We start from the raw sequence: 25,113 nt of genomic DNA, 5'->3' as shown, positions 1-25,113 counted from the left end.
ACCTCATGAGCAGGGCATTGCAGCTTTGGTAGCAACCATTACGACATGGACTCTGCTGCTGTCGACCCGGGGAGAGTGAGTGCAGATTCATTGCACCCACACTCCTCACATGAAGGGTCCGCACTCCTAGAAAATGGGGGATACGTTCCCTGAGTGTCTCCCCCCCATATTCTAGATGGTCCAGAGTCGTCGTGGGACCCCTTTATTTTTTTTCTTACAATAAATTGGTGAAAGAGGAAATGTTTTGGGGACTGTTTTTTCAAATAAATTTCTTTTGTCGATTTTTTTTTTTTTGGTTAGTACTGACAGTTTATGATGATGATTGTATCTAATAGATGCCACGACATCACAAACTGCTGGGCTTGATCTCAGTTGACTTTACAGCTAGTATCAACCCGATTTATTACCCCGTTTGCCACTGCACCAGGGCACGGGGTGAGCTGGGGTGAAGCGCCAGGATTGGCGCATCTAGTGGATGCGCCACGTCTGGGGTGCCTGCGGCCTGCTATTTTTAGGCTGTGAAGGCCCAATAACTATGGACCTTCCCACCCTGAGAATAGCAGACCACAGCTGTCCGCTTTACCTTGGCTGGTTATCCAATTTGGGGGGACCCTACTTTTATTGTGTAATTATTAATATTTATAAAATAATTATAAAAAAGAGCCTGAGGGGACCTCCACATTGGATCCCCAACCACGGTAAAGCTGCCAGCTGTGGTTTTCAGGCTACAGCCGTCTGCTTTACCCTAGCTGGCTATCAAAAATGGGGGGACCCAACGTCATTTTTTTTTTAACTATTTTTTAAATAGAAATTAATGGGCTTCCCTGTATTTTGATTGCCAACCAAGGTAATGGCAGGCAGATGGGAGTGGCAACCCATAGCTGTCTGCTTTATCTCCGCTGAGAATCAAAAATACCGCGGAGCGCTACGCCATTTTTTTAAAGATTTATTTTTACAGCACTGTGATGTCCAGCAATCAAAATACAGGGAAGTCCATTTTGTTTTTAGTTATTCAAATAAATAATTAAAAAAAATATATATAGGCTCCCGCTACATTTTTTGTATTGCTAGCTAAGGGTAATCCAAGCAGCTACTGGCTGCTAACCCCCACTGCTTGGTGTTACCTTCACTGTCAATGGAAAATCCAGGGAAGCATTTTTTATTTTTTTTGTCAAAAAACTACAAAAAAAGGACGTGAGCTTCGCCATATTTTTGTATGCTAGCCAAGTATAGCAGGCAGGTGCTGGAAGAGTTGGATACAGCGCCAGAAGATGGCGCTTCTATGAAAGTGCCATTTTCTGAGGCGGCTGCAGACTGCAATTCGCAGCAGTGGGGCCCAGAAAGCTCAGGCCAACCTGTGCTGCGGATTCCAATCCCAAGCTGCCTAGTTGTACCTGGCTGGACACAAAAATAAGGCGAAGCCTACGTCATTTGTTTTATAATTATTTCATGAAATTCATGAAATAATAAAAAAAGGGCTTCCCTTTATTTTTGGTTCCCAGCCGGGTACAAATAGGCAACTGGGGGTTGGGGGCAGCCGTACCTGCCTGCTGTACCTGGCTAGCATACAAAAATATGGCGAAGCCCACATAATTTTTTCAGGGGGCAAAAAACTTCTGCATACAGTCCTGGATGGAGTATGCTGGGCCTTGTAGTTCTGCAGCTGCTGTCTGTCTGTATGGAGAAGAGCAGACAGCAGCTGTAGAACTACAAGGCTCAGCATACTCCATCCAGGACTGTATGCAGAAGTTTTTTGCCCACCAAAAAAATGACGTGGGCGTCGCCATATTTTTGTATGCTAGCCAGGTACAGCAGGCAGCCACGGGCTGCCTCCAACCCCCAGTTGCCTATTTGTACCCGGCTGGGAACCAAAAATATAGGGAAGCCCGTTTTTTTTAATTATTTCACTTATTTCATGAAATAATTAAAAAACAAATGACGTGGGCTTCGCCCCATTTTTGTGTCCAGCCAGGTATAACTAGGCAGCTGGGGATTGGAATCCGCAGCTCAGGTTAGCCCGAGGTTTCTGGGCGCCTCTGCTGCGAATTGCAGTCCGCAGCCACCCCAGAAAATAGCGCTCTCATAGAAGCGCCATCATCTGGCGCTGTATCCAACTCTTCCAACAGCCCTGGAGCCGGGTGGCTTGTTGGGTAATCATGAGTTAATACTGGCTTTGTTTTACTAGCCAGTATTAAGCCAGAGATTCTTAATGTCAGGCACGTTTGACCCGGCCATTAAGACTCTCCAATAAAGGGTTAAAAAAAGACACCACACAGAGAAAAAATACTTTAATAGAAATAAATACACAGACACATTAGAGACTCCATCTTTATTACCCCCTGTCAGCCCTCCACGATCCTGCTCTTCTGTCTTTCTCGTTCAACAAATGCAGCTATGTTCTATCACTGCTGCATGGGGGAAGACGCTGCTTCCCGTGGAGCATTCACTCCGTGAGTGATCAGTGCTGCTAGCGGTAACAGCGGTAACGCTCACAGACGCGTTACCATAGCAACGGTGCTTCCGGAGCCGCGGTTAGCGGTGACGTCACCACTAACTGCGTTGCTATGGCAACGGTGATCTCCGTTAATGACCGGCTGTGTCAGCCGGTCCCTAACGGAACGGGGAGTCGACCGTGTGCTAGAGCATGTCGCCGGTACACGGCGATACACAAATGTGCACCGTGTACCGGAGAGATGCACTCGCAGGTCCTACATGACGCGTCATAGTCATGTGACCAGTCTGTAGCCAATGAGATAATAGCCACGTGACTGGTCACATGGCTATTTTGATGTCACGATAGGTCCTGCATCTCTGCTGGCAGTGCCGGTCACCGGGAGGATAAAATAGCGGCAGGAGACAGAGTGCAGGAGGGATCGCGGGGACCGGTAAGTGTTATGGCAATGTTTATTAACTGTATGTGTACATTTATAATGCATTTTTATGTGTTTGTGATTGCCTCCCATTATAGCCTATTGGTTCGAGTTCGGTTCGTCGAACGTTCGACGAACCGAACTCGAACGGGAGCTCCGTTCGGCGAACCGACCTCGAGCCGAACCACGACCGGTTCGCTCATCTCTAGTAAAGGGGTTAAATTTTTAACAGTAACTTTTTTATTTTTGCCACAAACGTTACAAAAAATGTTTTATTACGGAGTCTGGACTACTTCAAATTTAAAATGACTTTTGGCGACCTACATTTAAAAAAAAGCCTAAAAGTGACCCCATTTTTATTAACTGACTTTTGAAAGTACTCAAAAACACATTTAAAAAGGTAGTTATCCCTTCAGGTGCTTCAAGGAATTAAAATGAAGAAGTGAAAGGAAAAAATTAGTTATTTCCACAAAAATGTTACTTTGGTCCTATATTTTACATTTTTTCAAGAGTGGAAGGAGAAAAGGGACCTCATACTTTTTTGTGCAATTTATGTTGAGTCCGTTAATACTGAATTTGTGGTCAGAAACTACTGTTTGGGCGCAAAGCAGGGCTAGTAAAGGAAATGCACTTTTTGTTTTTTAGAGGATAATTTTGGATGTAATAGACTGAAAGACTGCAGACAGCATGTTACATTTGTGGAGTCTCTAGGGAACCAAAACAGATGAAAAGATCAGAAGTGACCAATCTTTAACCCCTTCAGCCCCAAGCCTATTTTGACCCTAAAGACCAGGCCATTTTTTGCAATTTTGACCAGTGTCACTTTATGAGGTTATAACTCTGGAACTCTTCAGCGGATCCCGGTGATTCTGAGATAGTTTTTTCGTGACATATTGGGCTTCATGTTAGTGGTAAATTTAGGCCGATATTTTTTGCGTTTCTTTGTGAAAAAAACGGAAATTTCGCGAAAATTTTGAAAATTTTGTAATTTTCAAACTTTGAATTTTTATGCTCTAAAACCAACGAGACATATGACACAAAATAATTAATAAATAACATTTCCCATATGTCTACTTTACATCAGAACAATTTTGGGGAAAAAAAAAAAATTAAGGAAGTTATAGGGGTTCAAAGTTTATGAGCAATTTCTCATTTTTACAACAAAATTTACAAAGCCACTTTTTAAGGGACCACATCACATTTGAAGCGATTTTGAAAGGTCTACATGACACAAAACACCCAAAAGTGACACCATTCCAAAAACGGCACCCCTCAGGCTACTCAAAACCACATTCAAGATGCTTATTAACCCTTCAGGTGCTTCACAGTGACTAAAGCAATGTGGAAGGAAAAAATGAACATTTTACTTTTTGCAACAAAATTGTTAATTTAGCCTCAAATATTGCATATTCACAAGGGTAGCAGGATTAAATGAACCCCCAAAATTTGTTGGGCAATTTCTACTGAGCATGCAGATACCTCATATGTGGCGAAAAGCCACTGTTTGGGCGCACGGCAGGACTCGGAAGGGAAGGAGCACCATTCGACTTTTTTAAACAGAAAATTAGCTGGAATCGTTAGCCGCACCATGTTGCGTTTGGAGAGCCCCTAAGGTGCCAAAACAGTGGAGCTCCCCCACATGTGACCCCATTTTGGAAACTAGACCCCTCATGGAAATTATCTAGATGTTTATTGAGCACTTTGAGCCTCTGGGGGCTTCACAAAAGTTAATAGAATTGAGCCGTGAAAATAATAAAAAAAAAATTTACCACAAAATTGTTACTTCAACCAGGTAGCTTTTTTTTCACAAGGGTATCAGGAAAAATGCACCATAAAATGTATTGTGCAATTTCTCCTGAGTACACAGACACCTCATATGTGGTGGAAATCAAATGTTTGGGCGTGCAGCATGGCTCGGAATGCAAGGAGCGTCATTTGACGTTTCGAACGCAAAATTGTCTGGGATAATTAGCGCATTCCATGCTGTGTTTGGAGACCCCCTGAGGTGCTGAAACAGTGGAGCTCCCCCACATGTGAGCCCATTTTGGAAACTAGACCCCCATGGCATAGAAAAAAAAAACAGCGGCAGATGGAGGGGGGGCGGCAGATGGGGGGGCGGCAGATGGGGGGACAGCGGCATATAAAGGGAGCATCTGTGATTGTGAGACAGCAGCTGGGATAGGGTGGGGGCGGATGGGAGAGGGCGCAGTGGATGCAGGAGCGGCAGAGGATGGGGGAAATTGGTGGGATGGGGGGGAAGGGGAGTGGGAGGTGAGATTGGGGATAGTTACCCTACAGGATGGATCTAGGCAGCTGGATCACAGGAGATGAAGGAGGCAGCAGATCGGGGAGGGTGAGAGGTGGGAGAGGGAGCGCAGTGCAGATCATGGAAGAGACAGGTGAGCAGAGCACAGATCACGGGGGTGAGAGGTGAGGGAGCACAGATCACGGGGGTGGCAGGTGAGGGAGCACAGATCACGGGGGTGAAAGGTGAGGGAGCACAGATCACGGGGTGACAGGGGAGGGAGCGCACATCACGGGGTTGACAGGGGAGGGAGCACAGATCACGGGGGTGACAGGTGAGGGAGCACAGATCATGGGATGACAGGTGAGGAAGCGCACATCACGGGGGTGACAGGGGAGGGAGCGCACATCACGGGGGTGACAGGTGAGGGAGCACAGATCACGGGGTGACAGGGGAGGGAGCGCACATCACGGGGGTGAAAGGGGAGGGAGCGCACATCACAGGGGTGACAGGGGAGGGAGCGCACATCACGGGTGTGACGGGAGTGAGCGCACATCACGGGGGTAAAAGGGTTGGGAGTGAGGGTGCGGGCAGCAGATACGAGGGGTGGGGGTGCGGGAAGCAGATCGGGTGGCAGATCGCGGAGGGCAGCAACGGATCGGGAGGTGTGGGGATGAGGGTGCGGGCAGCATATACGAGGGGTGGGGGTGCGGGTGGCAGATCGCAGAGGGCAGCGGCGGCGGCGGATCGTGAGGCCGGTTTCATACAGTGCAATGGCAGCGCGGCAACTTCCGGGTCCCATGCTCCGGTCACATAACAGCATGGGACCGGTTCTTGTCGCCCTGCCATTGCACTGTATACACTCACTGTGCTGGTGTGCTGCAGGGCCGACAAGGAAGTGAAGCTGATGGGGCGGTCACCGGCAACAGGTCAACTGTGATTGGAGAGAGCGGTCACAAGGCCGATCTCTCCAATCAGAGCTACTGGAGCTGGGGGAGGGTGATCCAGTGAGGTCACCCAGCTCCAGCCAATGGCCACTGCTATAGCTGCACTGGCCAGGGCTGGATTTCAATGTTTCAGTCATTTTAAATGGCTGGAACATTACAGTGGCTGTGATTGGTTGAGCGGCGTTCGTCAGCCAATCACAGCCTCCGTAGGTCCGGGGAGGAGGCACCACCCCTCCTGAGGTCAGGTACAGGTCCCCTCCTCCTCGAATCTGTGGTTTATGCTAACTTTTCGCAGTCACCGGAGGCTCCGGTGCCGCGATTACGCCATGACGGAAAGATCCGTCCTTGGTCGTTAAAGCCCAGGGCACCATGACGGATCTTTCCGTCCATGGTCGTGAAGGGGTTAAAACTACATCACAGAAGGAAATCATTGAGGTGTGTGTTGAGCAAATTGAACACATAGGTGATTCACAGATGTTTGCAACATTGGGGCGTCGAATTGAAAACAACAAATTGTTACTGTGGCCTCTAATGTTTAATTTTCCCAAGAATTAAGAACAGAAAAATAATCAAAAAATGTGTTGTGAAATGTTTTTCATTATATCATTACTCCAAATCTGTTCAGAAACTACTGTTGGACACATAGCATTGCTTGGAAGGGACATAGTGGCATTTATATTTTGTAGCTCAATTTTGGCTAAAATACTGTAGATTGTGGAAGCTATTTTGCATCTTCAGAGCCCCTAATATGCTAAAACAGCAAAAAAAAACAACAAAAATTGAAGCCATATTGGAATCTACAACCCTCAAGGAATTCATGTATAGGTATTGTGAGCATCTAGGTCTAACGGGTGCTTTACAGAGCTTTATAACATTGGATGTGAAAATGAAAATTATATTTTTTTCCCACTAAAATGCTGCTTTATACTCAAGATTTTCATTTTGCCAAGTCTTAAAAGAAAAAGTGGAACACACAAATGGTTGTGAAATTTCTCCTGAGTTTGCTAACACCCAATTTGTGGTAGGAAACTGCCGTTTAGGCACTTTGCAAGGCATAAAATGGGAGGTGCGCTATTTCAATTTAGGACCACCATTTTGGCTGTAATATACTGTATACATCATTGTCACATTTGAAGAGTCCCTGACATGCGAAATCAGCAGAAACCCCCACAAATGACCCCATTTTGGAAACTCTCCATTGACAGCAGTCTGACCCTATTCTCAAAATAAATTTGAATCATTGTGGTGGGACCTGCATCAATCATTCCTTTGTCACAGAGCATGTGTATATAGAAGATTTACTTGTGCTTTGTCACCTTAGTAAAGTAGTATTGACATGACAGTAAAAAAACTATAAAGCAAATACAATTTGAAAAAAAAACATAGTGAACGATATTAAACATTTATTAAGTGTTTTGTTAGTATGTTCCCGCTAAAAAAAGTTTAACTTATCATCATTTCATGGTTGGGGTATTAACCCCTTAACGACCGCGGGCCGTAAAATTACGTCCTAAATGACATAATCTTACTGCCCGCGGTCCTCCGGCGGCAGCATGCCGCGATCGGCACACATCTCAGCTGATTTTCACAGCTGAGATGTGTGCCTGCTAGGCACGAGCAGAATCGTTATCTGCTCGTGCCGATTAACCCCTTATAATGGCGCTGTCAATACATGACAGCGCCATTATAAGCGCAATCGCGGTAAAGTTTTACTTACCGCCGAAACCGGAAGTCACGTGACGCGATCACGTGACTCCCGATAGTTGTCATGGTAGTACAGGGTCATGTGATGACTCCTGTACTACACATGAATTGGTTTCACTTTCGCTGTGCCCGGGGCACAGCAAAAGAGAAAGACAGCGTATCTGCTGTTTACAGCCTTCCAGCTGTGATCAGCAGATACTGCAGAGCGATCGGAATTCTGATCGCAATAGCCCCCTAGGGGGACTAGTAAAATAAAAAAAAAAAGTAAAATAATAAGTTTTAAAAAATTAAAAAAAAACAAAAAAACCTAAAAGTTCAAATCACCCCCCATTCGCCCCATTGAAAATTAAAGGGTTAAAAAAATAAAAAATATACACACATTTGGTATCGTCGCGTTCAGAAACGCCCGATCTATCAAAATATAAAATCAATTAATCTGATCAGTAAACGGCGTAGCGGCAAAAAAATTCCAAACGCCAAAACGACGTTTTTTTTGTCGCCACAACTTTTGCGCAAAATGCAATAAGAGGCGATCAAAACGTAGCATCTGCGCAAAAATGGTACCGTTAAAAACGTCAGCTCGAGACGCAAAAAATAAGCCGTCATTGAGCCTAAGATCCCGAAAAATGAGAACGCTACGGGTCACGGAATATGGCGTAAAACGTGCGCCACTTTTTTCGGACAAACTTCCGATTTTTTTTTAACCCCTTATATAAAAGTAAACCTATACATGTTTGGTGTCTACGAACTCGCACTGACCTGAGGCATCACACCCACACATCAGTTTTACCATATAGTGAACACAGTGAATAAAATATCTCAAAAACTATAGTGCTATCGCACTTTTTTTGCAATTTTTCAGCATTTGGAATTTTTTTGCCATTTTCTAGTACACAATATGGTAAAACTGATGGTTTCATTTAAAAGTACAGCTCGTTCCGCAAAAAATGAGCCCTCACATGACCATATTGACTGAAAAATAAAAAAGTTACGTCTCTCAGAAAAAGAATGGCGAAAAAAAAAAATGGAAAGCGAAAAATCGGCCGGTCGTGAAAGGGTTAATGACCTCACAAAGTAATCCTCCTATCCCACATAAAACATAATAGCAGCTGGGTGGTGATGGGTGGTGATGGGGCAGAAACCAATATACCTCTAATCCTGTAGGACTTCCCTACAAAATCTATTTTTTGTTTACAGTACCCTAAGTTGTAGACAGTCTAAAAATATGATCTACCTGAAGTCTAACATCTATGATAAAACATGGAATGATAACAAATGATTAAAAAGAATTTCTTCTATCTGACTATACCTGAGCAGACAACTCCAGCATCTTCATTGTGGCCACAGTTGTTTACTGTATATGGTTGGTGTTGACAGTCCCATACACGTTGTTCATTGCCGGTACATTGCACATCATCCAATACAATTTGTCCTTGTCCTTGGCCAAAAGCAGCACTGCCATTAGCTGCAAGTGCATTGCCACAATTTAACTGCCTGCATACAACTTGTGCAGCGTTCAAATCAAAATAATCATCACACACAGTTCCCCATGCTCCATTATAGAGGATTTCTACACGACCGTTACATTGACCATTGCCATTTACCAGTCTTAAAGACATGTCTGAACCTAAAAATAAAATAGGAAAATTGTCATTTCCAAACATTTTACACTTTAAATAGTCTCAATGAAATAGTCCAAACAGGGTAGTCAACTTAATCTTATTTTTTCTGGACATTTTATAAAAAAAAAACCTGAAAGACAATACTTTTTATAGACACATGGAAAAACCATGGGAAATCATTAAGATTACAAGTGATATTTGTCTGCAGTCCATATATTTGATAAGAAACCATTAGCTGCATTCACTGAAAACTAAAACATGATGATAAATGCAGTCAAAATAACTTGTATAAGTTTTTTCAGGCTCAAAAACATCATGGACGCCTTACTTATTTTTGCTGACAGGGCCAAAAAGTGACTAATTTTTATGCACTGTCATGAAGGTTCTAGATGGCTGGCTACACTTTTTTCTAACCTGCACAAAATATTGAATAAAAGTGCAATGTGTGAACGGGTCAACTTCCATCTTAATCGGAATTCCAGCCTTCTGATATCCTGTTTACCCTCACTTATACATGCATTAAAAGAGTGAATATTCTTTTTTAACTGAATATTCTCTTTAAACCTCCTGCACAGGACCTTTGAAGCATGTGGTTAACACAAAATAGCCATCATCCTTTTTGTTCTCTGCCGCCTTTTTCATTCTACTTTTTTGCCACAATAAATTTAACTCTTGAGACAGTGAGTGCTGCTATTTTTATTTCTTATCTTGAACCACTTTTATACTTCCACTTTTATACGCTATAGATATGTGTGAACCTCTGTGTCCAGTTTTGGCATCTCGGTGTGCCAAAAATTCACATTTTAATTCCATACCATTTAAAATAATTAGTATGGGTCATTTGACAAATATATACTTTACATTAGCATCATTTTTAAATTGTATTTTTTTGTTAAACATGTAGAGGGGTTAAATTTTTAACAGTAACTTTTTTATTTTTGCCACAAACGTTACAAAAAATGTTTTATTACGGAGTCTGGACCACTTCAAATTTAAAATGACTTTTAACGACCTACATTTAAAAAAAAAGCCTAAAAGTGACCCCATTTTTATTAAGTGACTTTTGAAAGTACTCAAAAACACATTTAAAAAGGTAGTTATCCCTTCAGGCGCTTCAAGGAATTAAAATGAAGTGAAAAGAAAAAATTAGTTATTTCCACAAAAATGTTACTTTGGTCCTATATTTTACATTTTTTCAAGAGTGGAAGGAGAAAAAGGACCTCATAATTTTTTGTGCAATTTATGTTGAGTCCGATAATACTGAATTTGTGGTCAGAAACTACTGTTTGGGCGCAAAGCAGGGCTAGCAAAGGAAATGCACTTTTTGTTTTTTAGAGGATAATTTTGGATGTAATAGACTGAAAGACTGCAGACAGCATGTTGCATATGTGGAGTCTAGAAGTGACCAATCTTTAAAACTACACCACAGAAGGAAATCATTGAGGTGTGTGTTGAGCATATTGAACACATATGTGATTCACAGATGTTTACAACATTGGACAATTGAAACACAACAAATTGTTACTGTGGCCTCTAACGTTTAATTTTCTCAAGAATTAAGAACAGAAAAAAACCCAAAAAATTTGTTGTGAAATGTTTTTGATTACATCATTACCTCAAATCTGTTCAGAAACTACTTTTGGACATATAGCATTGCTTGGAAGGGACATAGTGGCATTTATATTCTGTAGGTCAATTATGGCTAAAATACTGTAGATTGTGGAAGCTATTTTGCATCTTCAGAGCCCCTAATATGCTAAAACAGCAAAAAAAACCAACAAAAATTGAAGCCATATTGGAATCTACAACCCTCAAGGAATTCATGTATAGGTATTGTGAGCATCTAGGTCTAACGGGTGCTTTACAGAGCTTTATAACATTGGATGTGAAAATGAAAATTATATTTTTTTCCCACTAAAATGCTGCTTTATACTCAAGATTTTCATTTTGCCAAGTCTTAAAAGAAAAAGTGGAACACACAAATGGTTGTGAAATTTCTCCTGAGTTTGCTAACACCCAATTTGTGGTAGGAAACTGCCGTTTAGGCACTTTGCAAGGCATAAAATGGGAGGTGCGCTATTTCAATTTAGGACCACCATTTTGGCTGTAATATACTGTATACATCATTGTCACATTTGAAGAGTCCCTGACATGCGAAATCAGCAGAAACCCCCACAAATGACCCCATTTTGGAAACTCTCCATTGACAGCAGTCTGACCCTATTCTCAAAATAAATTTGAATCATTGTGGTGGGACCTGCATCAATCATTCCTTTGTCACAGAGCATGTGTATATAGAAGATTTACTTGTGCTTTGTCACCTTAGTAAAGTAGTATTGACATGACAGTAAAAAAACTATAAAGCAAATACAATTTGAAAAAAAAACATAGTGAACGATATTAAACATTTATTAAGTGTTTTGTTAGTATGTTCCCGCTAAAAAAAGTTTAACTTATCATCATTTCATGGTTGGGGTATTAATGACCTCACAAAGTAATCCTCCTATCCCACATAAAACATAATAGCAGCTGGGTGGTGATGGGTGGTGATGGGGCAGAAACCAATATACCTCTAATCCTGTAGGACTTCCCTACAAAATCTATTTTTTGTTTACAGTACCCTAAGTTGTAGACAGTCTAAAAATATGATCTACCTGAAGTCTAACATCTATGATAAAACATGGAATGATAACAAATGATTAAAAAGAATTTCTTCTATCTGACTATACCTGAGCAGACAACTCCAGCATCTTCATTGTGGCCACAGTTGTTTACTGTATATGGTTGGTGTTGACAGTCCCATACACGTTGTTCATTGCCGGTACATTGCACATCATCCAATACAATTTGTCCTTGTCCTTGGCCAAAAGCAGCACTGCCATTAGCTGCAAGTGCATTGCCACAATTTAACTGCCTGCATACAACTTGTGCAGCGTTCAAATCAAAATAATCATCACACACAGTTCCCCATGCTCCATTATAGAGGATTTCTACACGACCGTTACATTGACCATTGCCATTTACCAGTCTTAAAGACATGTCTGAACCTAAAAATAAAATAGGAAAATTGTCATTTCCAAACATTTTACACTTTAAATAGTCTCAATGAAATAGTCCAAACAGGGTAGTCAACTTAATCTTATTTTTTCTGGACATTTTATAAAAAAAAAACCTGAAAGACAATACTTTTTATAGACACATGGAAAAACCATGGGAAATCATTAAGATTACAAGTGATATTTGTCTGCAGTCCATATATTTGATAAGAAACCATTAGCTGCATTCACTGAAAACTAAAACATGATGATAAATGCAGTCAAAATAACTTGTATAAGTTTTTTCAGGCTCAAAAACATCATGGACGCCTTACTTATTTTTGCTGACAGGGCCAAAAAGTGACTAATTTTTATGCACTGTCATGAAGGTTCTAGATGGCTGGCTACACTTTTTTCTAACCTGCACAAAATATTGAATAAAAGTGCAATGTGTGAACGGGTCAACTTCCATCTTAATCGGAATTCCAGCCTTCTGATATCCTGTTTACCCTCACTTATACATGCATTAAAAGAGTGAATATTCTTTTTTAACTGAATATTCTCTTTAAACCTCCTGCACAGGACCTTTGAAGCATGTGGTTAACACAAAATAGCCATCATCCTTTTTGTTCTCTGCCGCCTTTTTCATTCTACTTTTTTGCCACAATAAATTTAACTCTTGAGACAGTGAGTGCTGCTATTTTTATTTCTTATCTTGAACCACTTTTATACTTCCACTTTTATACGCTATAGATATGTGTGAACCTCTGTGTCCAGTTTTGGCATCTCGGTGTGCCAAAAATTCACATTTTAATTCCATACCATTTAAAATAATTAGTATGGGTCATTTGACAAATATATACTTTACATTAGCATCATTTTTAAATTGTATTTTTTTGTTAAACATGTAGAGGGGTTAAATTTTTAACAGTAACTTTTTTATTTTTGCCACAAACGTTACAAAAAATGTTTTATTACGGAGTCTGGACCACTTCAAATTTAAAATGACTTTTAACGACCTACATTTAAAAAAAAAGCCTAAAAGTGACCCCATTTTTATTAAGTGACTTTTGAAAGTACTCAAAAACACATTTAAAAAGGTAGTTATCCCTTCAGGCGCTTCAAGGAATTAAAATGAAGTGAAAAGAAAAAATTAGTTATTTCCACAAAAATGTTACTTTGGTCCTATATTTTACATTTTTTCAAGAGTGGAAGGAGAAAAAGGACCTCATAATTTTTTGTGCAATTTATGTTGAGTCCGATAATACTGAATTTGTGGTCAGAAACTACTGTTTGGGCGCAAAGCAGGGCTAGCAAAGGAAATGCACTTTTTGTTTTTTAGAGGATAATTTTGGATGTAATAGACTGAAAGACTGCAGACAGCATGTTGCATTTGTGGAGTCTCTAGGCAACCAAAACAGACGAAAAGATTAGAAGTGACCAATCTTTAAAACTACACCACAGAAGGAAAACATTGAGGTGTGTGTTGAGCATATTGAACACATAGGTGATTCACAGATGTTTACAACATTGGGGCGTCGAATTGAAAAACAACAAATTGTTACTGTGGCCTCTAATGTTTAATTTTCCCAAGAATTAAGAACGGAAAAATTACCAAAAAAATTGTTGTGAAATGTTCTTGATTACATCATTACTAGAGTTGAGCGTGGTTCGAGGTTCTCCAGTTCGCGGCTCGAGTGATTTTGGGGGCAGTTCTAGATAGAACTAGAACTCGAGCTTTTTGCTAAAGCTCGATAGTTCTAGATAAGTTCGAGAATGGTACTAGCAGCAAAAGACCAGCTAATTACTAGCTGGGTTTCCGCTGTAATTGTGTAAGTCACTCTGTGACTCACACTATTATGAAATTTCAGTGTATAGTGTGCGGGAACAGCGCATTCAGATCACTGCTGTATAAATAATGGCCATTTTTTTTTTTTTTCCTTGTCTTCCTTCCCTAAGCGCGCGTGTAGTGGGGCGGGCCAGCATGTCAGCCAATCCCAGACACACACACAGCTAAGTGGACTTTTAGCCAGAGAAGCAACGGCATGTGTAATAGGATGTCCATGTCACATGTCCCTGCATTATAAAAATGGACATTTTCCTCCAGCATGCCATTATCTGCCTTCTGCGTCTTGGTGTAAGTCACCGCTGGCGCAGCGCCTATCTCCGATACTGCTGTGTACGCTCCATACAAAGCGCTGTACAGAATAGGGATAGAAGTTTCTATCAGTCCTTTTAAGGGCTAATACCGGCAGAGTCAGAGCCATAGGTGATAGGTGCGTGAATACAGAGTTTAACAGCTACACAAGATGACAGCGTCTGTGTAGCTAAGGTCAGGGATTTCCTCACTGCATTTCCCCATTAGGAGAGATAGAAAGGCAGGCTTCCTTTCCTCTACCCAGAGACCCACAACCCTGGCACTGTACCCTCCTGCCATTTGCACACTCAAACTCATTGTTACTAAGCCATTATACTAGAAAACACTGAGTGAACTTAGTGGCATCCTAAAAGTGGCTGTTGGACTTCTGTATTTTCCCACTAGTGCAAAGATATTTGCAGCACGTCTGCCTGCATTGCACACTCAAACTCTTTGTTACTAAGCCATTATACTAGCAAACACTGAGTGAACTTAGTGGCATCGTAAATGTGGCTGTTGGACTTCTGTATTGTCCCATTAGTGCAAAGATATTTGCAGCACGTCTGCCTTCATTGCACACTCAAACTCATTGTTACTAAGCCATTATACTAGCAAACACTGAGTGAACTTAGTGGCATCCTAAACGTGGCTGTTGGACTTCTGTATTGTCCCACTAGTGCAAAGATATTTGCAGCACGTCTGCCTGCATTGCACACTCAAACTCATTGTAGCTAAGCCATTATACTAGCAAACACTGAGTGAACTTAGTTGCATCCTAAATGTGGCTGTTGGACATCTGTATTGTCCCACTAGTGCAAAGATTTGCAGCACGTCTGCCTGCATTGCACACTCAAACTCATTGTTACTAAGCCATTATACTAGCAAACACTGAGTGAACTTGGTGGCATCCTAAACGTGGCTGTTGGACTTCTGTATTGTCCCACTAGTGCAAAGATATTTGCAGCACGTCTGCCTGCATTGCACACTCAAACTCATTGTTACTAAGCCATTATACTAGCAAACACTGAGTGAACTTAGTGGCATCCTAATCATGGCTGCTGGACTTCTGTATTGTCCCAATAGTGCAAAGATATTTGCAGCACGTCTGCCTGCATTGCACACTCAAACTCATTGTTACTAAGCCATTATACTAGCAAACACTGAGTGAACTTAGTGGCATCCTAAACGTGGCTGTTGGACTTCTGTATTGTCCCACTAGTGCAAAGATATTTGCAGCACGTCTGCCTGCATTGCACACTCAAGCTCATTGTTACTAAGTCATTATAATACCAAAAATTGAGTAAACTTAGTGGCATACAAGAACTGGCTGTTGTGCTCCATTAGTGCCCCACTGGTGCAAATCTATGTGCAGCACCTCTGCATGACACCCACCTGCCCTGTTTTTAATAAGCTATAATGATAGTAAAAAATACTGCCATTTAGTGGCATCATAGAACTGGATGTTGTATTTCATTATTGTCCCACTGGTGCCAAGCTATTTCTAGCACCTGTGCAGGACACCCTCCTGCTCTGTTTTTAATAAGCTATAATGATAGCAAAAAATACTGCCATTTAGTGGCATCATAGAACTGGCTGTTGTATTTCATTATTGTCCCACTGGTGCCAAGCTATTTCTAGCACCTGTGCAGGACACCCTCATGCACATTTTGCTACGCTAATGTTATAGCAAACTCAGGGAATTCATTGCTGCATTTGATCATTCGGAGGGATAGAAAGTGAGGCTTCCTTTAGCTTTTTTTTCTGTTCATAGACAGCATCTCCAAGTCCACACCCGAAGAGCAATTTCTCCTCCACGTGTAAGTGTGGAGAGGCAGCTAGTGCGCATGCGTGTGCCGATTTACCCCAGCTGCAGCCTAACTACAGTGTTTTGCCTAGTGAGTATGCTCAGCCTGACTGTGCCATTCCTGAGGCTAAGTCTTCATTTCGGGATACAGCGCATGCTCCCACACTTAGTACGAAAAGCCTCTTTGCACAGGTACTTGCATTCCGTGCCGGGTTTATGTCCTGTTTTGTGCCTAGACACCATGCTAAAGCTGATAGTCTTTTTTCAGAGACTGTATTTCATGCAACTGACCATGCTCAGGCAAAGACTGCATCAGAGACTAGGTCCGGTAATGAACTCTTTGGCCCTGCCCCTGATGTGGGGGGCCCGTATAGACCACAGGGCATCAGGTGTCCTGAAGATGTGGCCAGGCCAATCCCAAATGGCTTTGTAAAACTGTAAAGGGGAAAAAAGCGCAATAGGGTCTTACCCGGTATGAGGGTGGACAAACAAGACAAAGAAGCACTCACCTGGTGAGGTTGTGCCAGTCACAACCCCTTATGATAGCCTGTGAGTGCCTGGTGGTTTAGCTGCAGCCCCGGGAGAGGAATTTTGTATCACACAGGTAGAAGAAAAGACCGGGTTTATGCCGCGCTGAAAACCACTGATGCGTGTAAATTAAAAGATTTCCTTTTTATTGGATAGTTCCTACGCGTTTTAGAGACATCCGTCTCCTTCCTCAGGAAAAGAAATCATATGATGCGGCAAAGGTGGACGCAGGTTATGGTCACCCACTGGGTTGTGTTACCTTGACAGATACAGAACCACAGGCTGCATGTAGGTGGTGGGTATCTCACAGATGAAGTACCCTCATTCAGCTACAACCAATGGGAAGACACCACACCCTTCTTTAGGCCCCTCCTGTCTGCAGACCACTGCCAGACAAAGCTATGAACCTCTTGTTACTGTTACCCCCAGTTCAGTTTTATGAGTATGTGTGCTTGTTACCTGACTACTTTTACTGCTTGCTGTTTATGTACCTCGTTGGCCGATCCGCATTTCACCTCTGCTTGTTTTCTGATTAAGTCCTGGCCATCCCATTCTGTTCCTCTTCCTCAATTAATGTTTTTGACCCTGCATGACTACTATTCTCTGGAACTGCAGCCTTCCACAGGTATTGATCAACTTGGGCCCTGTGTAATTCCAAATCACTGTATAGGGGTTAAAGGGTTTCAGGGTTTTGGGTGTCCAGCTTGGTGAGTGGCTTGCCTCTAGCATATCCTTTACAGCCCATCTGAGTGTGTCGATCCAGGCAAGCGGTACACCGTGCCCTCTGCAGAAGGCCATGTAAACCGGGATAGTGTTTTAAAAATTGCTGGACAACCAGGTTCAACACGTGAGCCATACAAGGCACGTGTGTCACATTCCCCTGAAGAAGGGTCGCAGACTGGTTTGCATCATTGTCGCACCCGACCTTCCCTGACTGCTGGTTGAGTGGAGACAACCATTGATGAAACTCGGTCTCCAGAGCTAACCGTCCACAATTCCTCAGCGGTGTCTCACATTTCCCCTACATTTCAAAGTAAACATTTGACCGCCTGATGGCCTTGAGCTCTGCTGCCAGCATAGTAAGGAGGTGTGTGGGAATCCTTGGGCGCAGTTACAAGGAAGGGTGGCCTGACTACACAGGGTTTGGGCCGAGGTGGAGGACCCACAAGAGGTTGAGCAGGCAGAAGTAGTGGAGGAACTTGTACATACAGAGGAAGGATTGACACACAAGTTGTGGGGACGGCAAGACTTGTACAGCAAACCCTTCTCCATCTCTCACCATAGTTACCCAGTGCCCAATCAGCAACATGTAACTCCCCTGTCCATGCTTACTGGTCCAAGTATCTGTGGTGAAATGCACCCTGTCACACACAGAGTTTCTCAAGGAATCGGTGAGGTTGTGTGCGACCTGCTGTGGTAGCGCGGGCACGCCTTTCTTGGAGAAGGAGTGACGACTGGCCATCGGCTCTTGGGACACTGCAATGGGCATAAGGTCTCGAAAATCCTCGGTCTCAAAAGGGTGTAAAGGCAGCCTTTCTGTTGCCAACAAGTTGCAGTTGATGAAACTCAACCTCTTAGGCATGTCATGCCCTTCGAAAATCATGTAAAACACAGAGAGGGGACTCCAACCACAGTCTCCCTCGTTTCCACTAATTGGGCCACACACACCCCACACTTAACTGGCATCACTTGATCCCCCTTTTCAAAATAAAAAAGATGATTTGCATGAAGCACTCTCAAAAATACGCGTGCCTTTCACCTCCCCTGGATGACCCAGGGAAAGAAAAGTCCTCTGAGAGCCATAACTTGTTCATCTTGGTCCTTTTACAAACACAGCGACGGGACTCCAACCACACTCTCCCTCGTTTCCACGAATTGGGCCACACACACCCCACTTGACTGGCATCAGTTGACCCCCCTTTTGAAAAAGAAAAAGATGCTTTGCATGAAGCACTCTCAAAAATACGCGTGGTTTTCACCTCCCCTGGATGACCCAGGGGAAGAAAAGTCCTCTGAGAGCCATGACTTGTTCATCTTGGTTCTTTTTTCAAAAGCGAGGGGACTCCAACCACAGTCTCCCTCGTTTCCACTAATTGGGCCACACACACCCCACTTGACTGGCATCACTTGATCCCCCTTTTCAAAATGAAACAGATGCTTTGCATGAAGCACTCTCAAAAATACGCGTGCCTTTCACCTCCCCTGGATGACCCAGGGGAAGAAAAGTCCTCTGAGAGCCATGACTTGTTCATCTTGGTTCTTTTTTCAAAAGCGAGAGGACTCCAACCACAGTCTCCCTCGTTTCCACTAATTGGGCCACACACACCCCACTTGACTGGCATCACTTGATCCCCCTTTTCAAAATGAAACAGATGCTTTGCATGAAGCACTCTCAAAAATACGCGTGCCTTTCACCTCCCCTGGATGACCCAGGGGAAGGAAAGTCCTCTGAGAGCCATGACTTGTTCATCTTGGTTCTTTTTTCAAAAGCGAGGGGACTCCAACCACAGTCTCCCTCGTTTCCACTAATTGGGCCACACACACCGCACTTGACTTGCATCACTTGATCCCTCTTTTCAAAATGAAAAAGATGCTTTGCATGAAGCACTCTAAAAAATACGCGTGCCTTTCACCTCCCCTGGATGACCCAGGGGAAGAAAAGTCCTCTGAGAGCCATGACTTGTTCATCTTGGTTCTTTTTTCAAAAGCGAAGGGACTCCAACCACAGTCTCCCTCGTTTCCACTAATTGGGCCACACACACCCCACTTGACTGGCATAATTGATCCCCCTTTTTAAAATGAAACAGATGCTTTGCATGAAGCACTCTAAAAAAAACGCGTGCCTTTCGCCTCCCCTGGCTGACCCAGGGGAAGAAAAGTCCTCTGAGAGCCATGACTTGTTCATCTTGGTTCTTTTAGAAACAAATTTAGGGGACTCCAACCCCAGTCTCCCTTGTTGCCACTAATTGGGCCACACACACCCACTTGACTGGCATCAGTTGACCCCCCTTTTCAAAATGAAAAATATGCTTTGCATGAAGCACTCTCAAAAATACGCGTGCCTTTCGCCTCCCCTGGCTGACCCCGGGGAAGAAAAGTCCTCTGAGAGTCATGTCCACATTGTCAGTGGACAGACACGTGTGCTTATCTGCCAGCAGACCCCCAGCAGCACTGAAGACAGGTTCCGAGAGAACGCTGGCTGCAGGACACGACAAGATCCCCAAGGCGTACGTGGCAAGCTCAGGCAATTTATCCAGATTGAAAGCCTAAAATGACGTTTCCTTGCATATACTCATATATCTGTGTCTCCTCCTCTTTTTCCTTGTCCAGCTCTTTTGTTTTCGCATGAGTATATGTCCTTGTCACTTTCCCATGTGTTTGTGTTGTGTTGTGAGTTGTTTCTCACCTTTTGGACACCTTTGAGGGTGTTTTATAGGTGCTTTTACGTGTTTGTGAATGCCTGCCATTGTTTCCTATGCGGTTTGAGTTCGGTTCGTCGAACGTTCGACGAACTGAACTCGAACGGGACCTCCGTTCGACGAACCGAACTCGAGCCGAACCACGACCAGTTCGCTCATCTCTAATCATTACCCCAAATCTGTTCAGAAACTACTGTTGGACACATAGCATTGCTTGGAAGGGACATAGTGGCATTTAGATTCTGTAGCTCAATTTTGGCTAAAATACTGTAGATTGTGGAAGCTATTTTGCATCTTCAGAGCCCCTAATATGCTAAAACAGCAAAAAAAAAAAAAAAATTGAAGCCATATTGGAATCTACAACCCTCAAGGAATTCATGTATAGGTATTGTGAACATCTAGGTCTAACGGGGTCTTTACAGAGCTTTATAACATTGGATGTGAAAATGAAAGTTATACAGTCAGGGCCAGAAATACTTGGACAGTGACACAAGTTTTGTTATTTTAGCTGTTTACAAAAACATGTTCAGAAATACAATTATATATATAATATGGGCTGAAAGTGCACACTCCCAGCTGCAATATGAGAGTTTTCACATCCAAATCGGAGAAAGGGTTTAGGAATCATAGCTCTGTAATGCATAGCCTCCTCTTTTTCAAGGGACCAAAAGTAATTGGACAAGGGACTCTAAGGGATGCAATTAACTCTGAAGGCGTCTCCCTCGTTAACCTGTAATCAATGAAGTAGTTAAAAGGTCTGGGGTTGATTACAGGTGTGTGGTTTTGCATTTGGAAGCTGTTGCTGTGACCAGACAACATGCGGTCTAAGGAACTCTCAATTGAGGTGCAGCAGAACATCCTGAGGCTGAAAAAAAAAGAAAAATCCATCAGAGAGATAGCAGACATGCTTGGAGTAGCAAAATCAACAGTCGGGTACATTCTGAGAAAAAAGGAATTGACTGGTGAGCTTGGGAACTCAAAAAGGCCTGGGCGTCCACAGATGACAACAGTGGTGGATGATCGCCGCATACTTTCTTTGGTGAAGAAGAACCCGTTCACAACATCAACTGAAGTCCAGAACACTCTCAGTGAAGTAGGTGTATCTGTCTCTAAGTCAACAGTAAAGAGAAGACTCCATGAAAGTAAATACAAAGGGTTCACATCTAGATGAAAACCATTCATCAATTCCAAAAATAGACAGGCCAGAGTTAAATTTGCTGAAAAACACCTCATGAAGACAGCTCAGTTCTGGAAAAGTATTCTATGGACAGATGAGACAAAGATCAACCTGTACCAGAATGATGGGAAGAAAAAAGTTTGGAGAAGAAAGGGAACGGCACATGATCCAAGGCACACCACATCCTCTGTAAAACATGGTGGAGGCAACGTGATGGCATGGGCATGCATGGCTTTCAATGGCCTGGGTCACTTGTGTTTATTGATGACATAACAGTAGACAAGAGTAGCCGGATGAATTCTGAAGTGTACCGGGATATACTTTCAGCCCAGATTCAGCCAAATGCCGCAAAGTTGATCGGACGGCGCTTCATAGTACAGATGGACAATGACCCCAAGCATACAGCCAAAGCTACCCAGGAGTTCATGAGTACAAAAAAGTGGAACATTCTGCAATGGCCAAGTCAATCACCAGATCTTAATCCAATTGAGCATGCATTTCACTTGCTCAAATCCAGACTTAAGACGGAAAGACCCACAAACAAGCAAGACCTGAAGGCTGCGGCTGTAAAGGCCTGGCAAAGCATTAAGAAGGAGGAAACCCAGCGTTTGGTGATGTCCATGGGTTCCAGACTTAAGGCAGTGATTGCCTCCAAAGGATTCGCAACAAAATATTGAAAATAAAAATATTTTTTTGGGTTTGGTTTATTTGTCCAATTACGTTTGACCTCCTAAAATGTGGAGTGTTTGTAAAGAAATGTGTACAATTCCTACAATTTCTATCAGATATTTTTGTTCAAACCTTCAAATTAAACGTTACAATCTGCAATTGAATTCCGTTGTAGAGGTTTCATTTCAAATCCAATGTGGTGGCATGCAGAGCCCAATTCGCGAAAATTGTGTCACTGTCCAAATATTTCTGGACCTAACTGTATTTTTTCCCACTAAAATGCTGCTTTATACTCAAGTTTTTCATTTTGCCAAGTCTTAAAAGAAAAAGTGGACCACACAAATGGTTGTGAAATTTCTCCTGAGTTTGCTAACACCCGATTTGTGGTAGGAAACTGCTGTTTAGGCACTTTGCAAGGCATAAAATGGGAGGTGCGCTATTTCAATTTAGGACCACCATTTTGGCTGTAATATACTGTATACATGATTGTCACATTTGAAGAGTCCCTGACATGCGAAATCAGCAGAAACCCCCACAAGTGACCCCATTTTGGAAACTCTCCATTGACAGCAGCCTGACCCTATTCTCAAAATAAATTTGGATCATTGTGGTGGGACCTGCATCAATCATTCCTTTGTCACAGAGCATGTGTATATATAAGATTTACTTGTGCTTTGTCACCTTAGTAAAGTAGTATTGACATGACAGTAAAAAAACTAGAAAGTAAATACAATTTGAAAAAAAACCATAGTGAAAAATATTAAACGTTTATTAAGTCTTTTGTTAGTATGTTTCCGCTAAAAAAAGTTTAACTTATCATCATTTCATGGTTGGGGTATTAATGACCTCACAAAGTAATCCTCCTATCCCACATAAAACATAATAGCAGCTGGGTGGTGATGGGTGGTGATGGGGCAGAAACCAATATACCTCTAATCCTCTAGGACTCCCCTACAAAATCTATTTTTTGTTTACAGTACCCTAAGTTGTACACAGTCTAAAAATATGATCTACCTGAACGCTAACATCTATGATAAAACATGGAATGATAACAAATGATTAAAAATAATTTCTTCTATCTGACTATACCTGAGCAGACAACTCCAGCATCTTCATTGTGGCCACAGTTGTTTACTGTATATGGTTGGTGTTGACAGTCCCATACACGTTGTTCATTGCCGGTGCATTGCACATCATCCAATACAATTTGTCCTTGTCCTTGGCCAAAAGCAGCACTGCCATTAGCTGCAAGTGCGTTGCCACAATGTAACTGCCTGCATACAACTTGTGCAGCATTCAAATCAAAATAATCATCACACACAGTTCCCCATGCTCCATTATAGAGGATTTCTACACGACCGTTACATTGACCATTGCCATTTACCAGTCTTAAAGACATGTCTGAACCTAAAAATAAAATAGGAAAATTGTCATTTCCAAAAATTTTACACTTTAAATAGTCTCAATGAAATAGTCCAAACAGGGTAGTCAACTTAATCTTATTTTTTCTGGACATTTAAAAAAAAAAAACCTGAAATACAATACTTTTTATAGACACATGGAAAAACCATGGGAAATCATTAAGATTACAAGTGATATTTGTCTGCAGTCCATATATTTGATAAGAAACCATTAGCTGCATTCACTGAAAACTAAAACATGATGATAAATGCAGTCAAAATAACTTGTATAAGTTTGTTCAGGCTCAAAAACATCATGGACGCCTTACTTATTTTTGCTGACAGGGCTAAAAATAGACTAATTTTTATGCACTGTCATGAAGGTTCTGGATGGCTGGCTACACTTTCTTCTAACCTACACAAAATATTGAATAAAAGTGCAATGTCAACGGGTCAACTTCCATCTTAATCGGAATTCCAGCCTTCAGATATCCTTTTTACCCTCACTTATACATGCATTAACCCCTTCAGCCCCCAGCCTGTTTTCACCTTAAAGACCCGGCCATTTTTTGCAATTTTGACCAGTGTCACTTTGACAGATTATAACTCTGGAACACTTCAACGGATCCTGGCGATTCTGAGATTGTTTTTTCGTGACATATTGTACTTCATGTCAGTGGTAAATTTAGGCCGATATGTTTTGCGTTTATTTGTGAAAATTTCGGAAATTTGGCGAAAATTTTGAAAATTTTGCAATTTTCAAAATTTGAAATTTTATGCCCATAAATCTGAGAGATATGTCACACAAAAAAGTTACTAAATAACATTTCCCACATGTCTACTTTACACCAGCGCAATTTTTGAAAAAAAAAAAAAAATTCCGTTAGGAAGTTAGAAGGGTTCAAAGTTCATCATCAATTTCTCATTTTTCCAACAAAATTTACAAAAAAAAATTGTTTAGGTACCACATCACATTTGGAGTGTTTTGAGAAACCTAGGCGACAGAAAATACCCGAAAGTGACCCAATTCTAAAATCTGCACCCCTCACTCTGCTCAAAACCACATCCAAGAAGTTTATTAACCCTTTAGGAGCTTCACAGCAACCAAAGCAATGTAGACGAAAAAATGAAAATTTTACTTTTTTAACACAAAAATGTTACTTTAGCCATAAAAATTAGTATTTTCACAAGGGTATCAGGAAAAATGCATCATAAAATGTATCGTGCATTTTCTCCTGAGTACGCAGATACCCCATATGTGGTGGTAATCAAATGTTTGGGCACACAGCAGGACTCGGAAGGCAAGGAGCGCCATTTGAATTTTTGAGTGCAAAATTAGCTGCACTCATTAGCGGACACCATGTCGGGTTTGAAGACTCCCTGAGGTGCCTAAACAATGGAGCTCCCCCACAAGTGACCCCATTTTGGAAACTAGAGCCCTCAAATATTTTTTCTAGATGTTTGATGTGCACTTTGAACCCCTGGGGGCTTCACAGAAGCTTATAACGTTGAGCCGTGAAAAGAAAAAAAATTTTTTTACCACAAAACTGTTGCTT

The 25,113-nt window shown here is 42.1% G+C and overlaps 1 protein-coding gene across 1 annotated transcript in view; it reads right to left on the bottom strand.

Annotated features, from left to right (window-relative positions):
* LOC142312634 (scavenger receptor cysteine-rich domain-containing protein DMBT1-like) overlaps nucleotides 1-25,113 on the bottom strand; it is a 69,560-nt gene that overhangs the window by 6,830 nt on the left and 37,617 nt on the right. Inside the window, exons 5-7 of the mRNA XM_075351631.1 lie at nucleotides 23,247-23,564; nucleotides 12,118-12,435; nucleotides 9,076-9,393 (exon numbers count right to left, since the gene is read on the bottom strand). Of these exons, the coding sequence (XP_075207746.1) occupies nucleotides 9,076-9,393; nucleotides 12,118-12,435; nucleotides 23,247-23,564 (954 nt within the window). The remainder of the gene's footprint in view (nucleotides 1-9,075; nucleotides 9,394-12,117; nucleotides 12,436-23,246; nucleotides 23,565-25,113) is intronic.

This window comes from Anomaloglossus baeobatrachus, chromosome 5 (assembly GCF_048569485.1).
Source record: "Anomaloglossus baeobatrachus isolate aAnoBae1 chromosome 5, aAnoBae1.hap1, whole genome shotgun sequence".
NCBI lineage: Eukaryota > Metazoa > Chordata > Amphibia > Anura > Aromobatidae > Anomaloglossus > Anomaloglossus baeobatrachus.
This window is presented reverse-complemented; position numbering and strand designations above follow the sequence as displayed.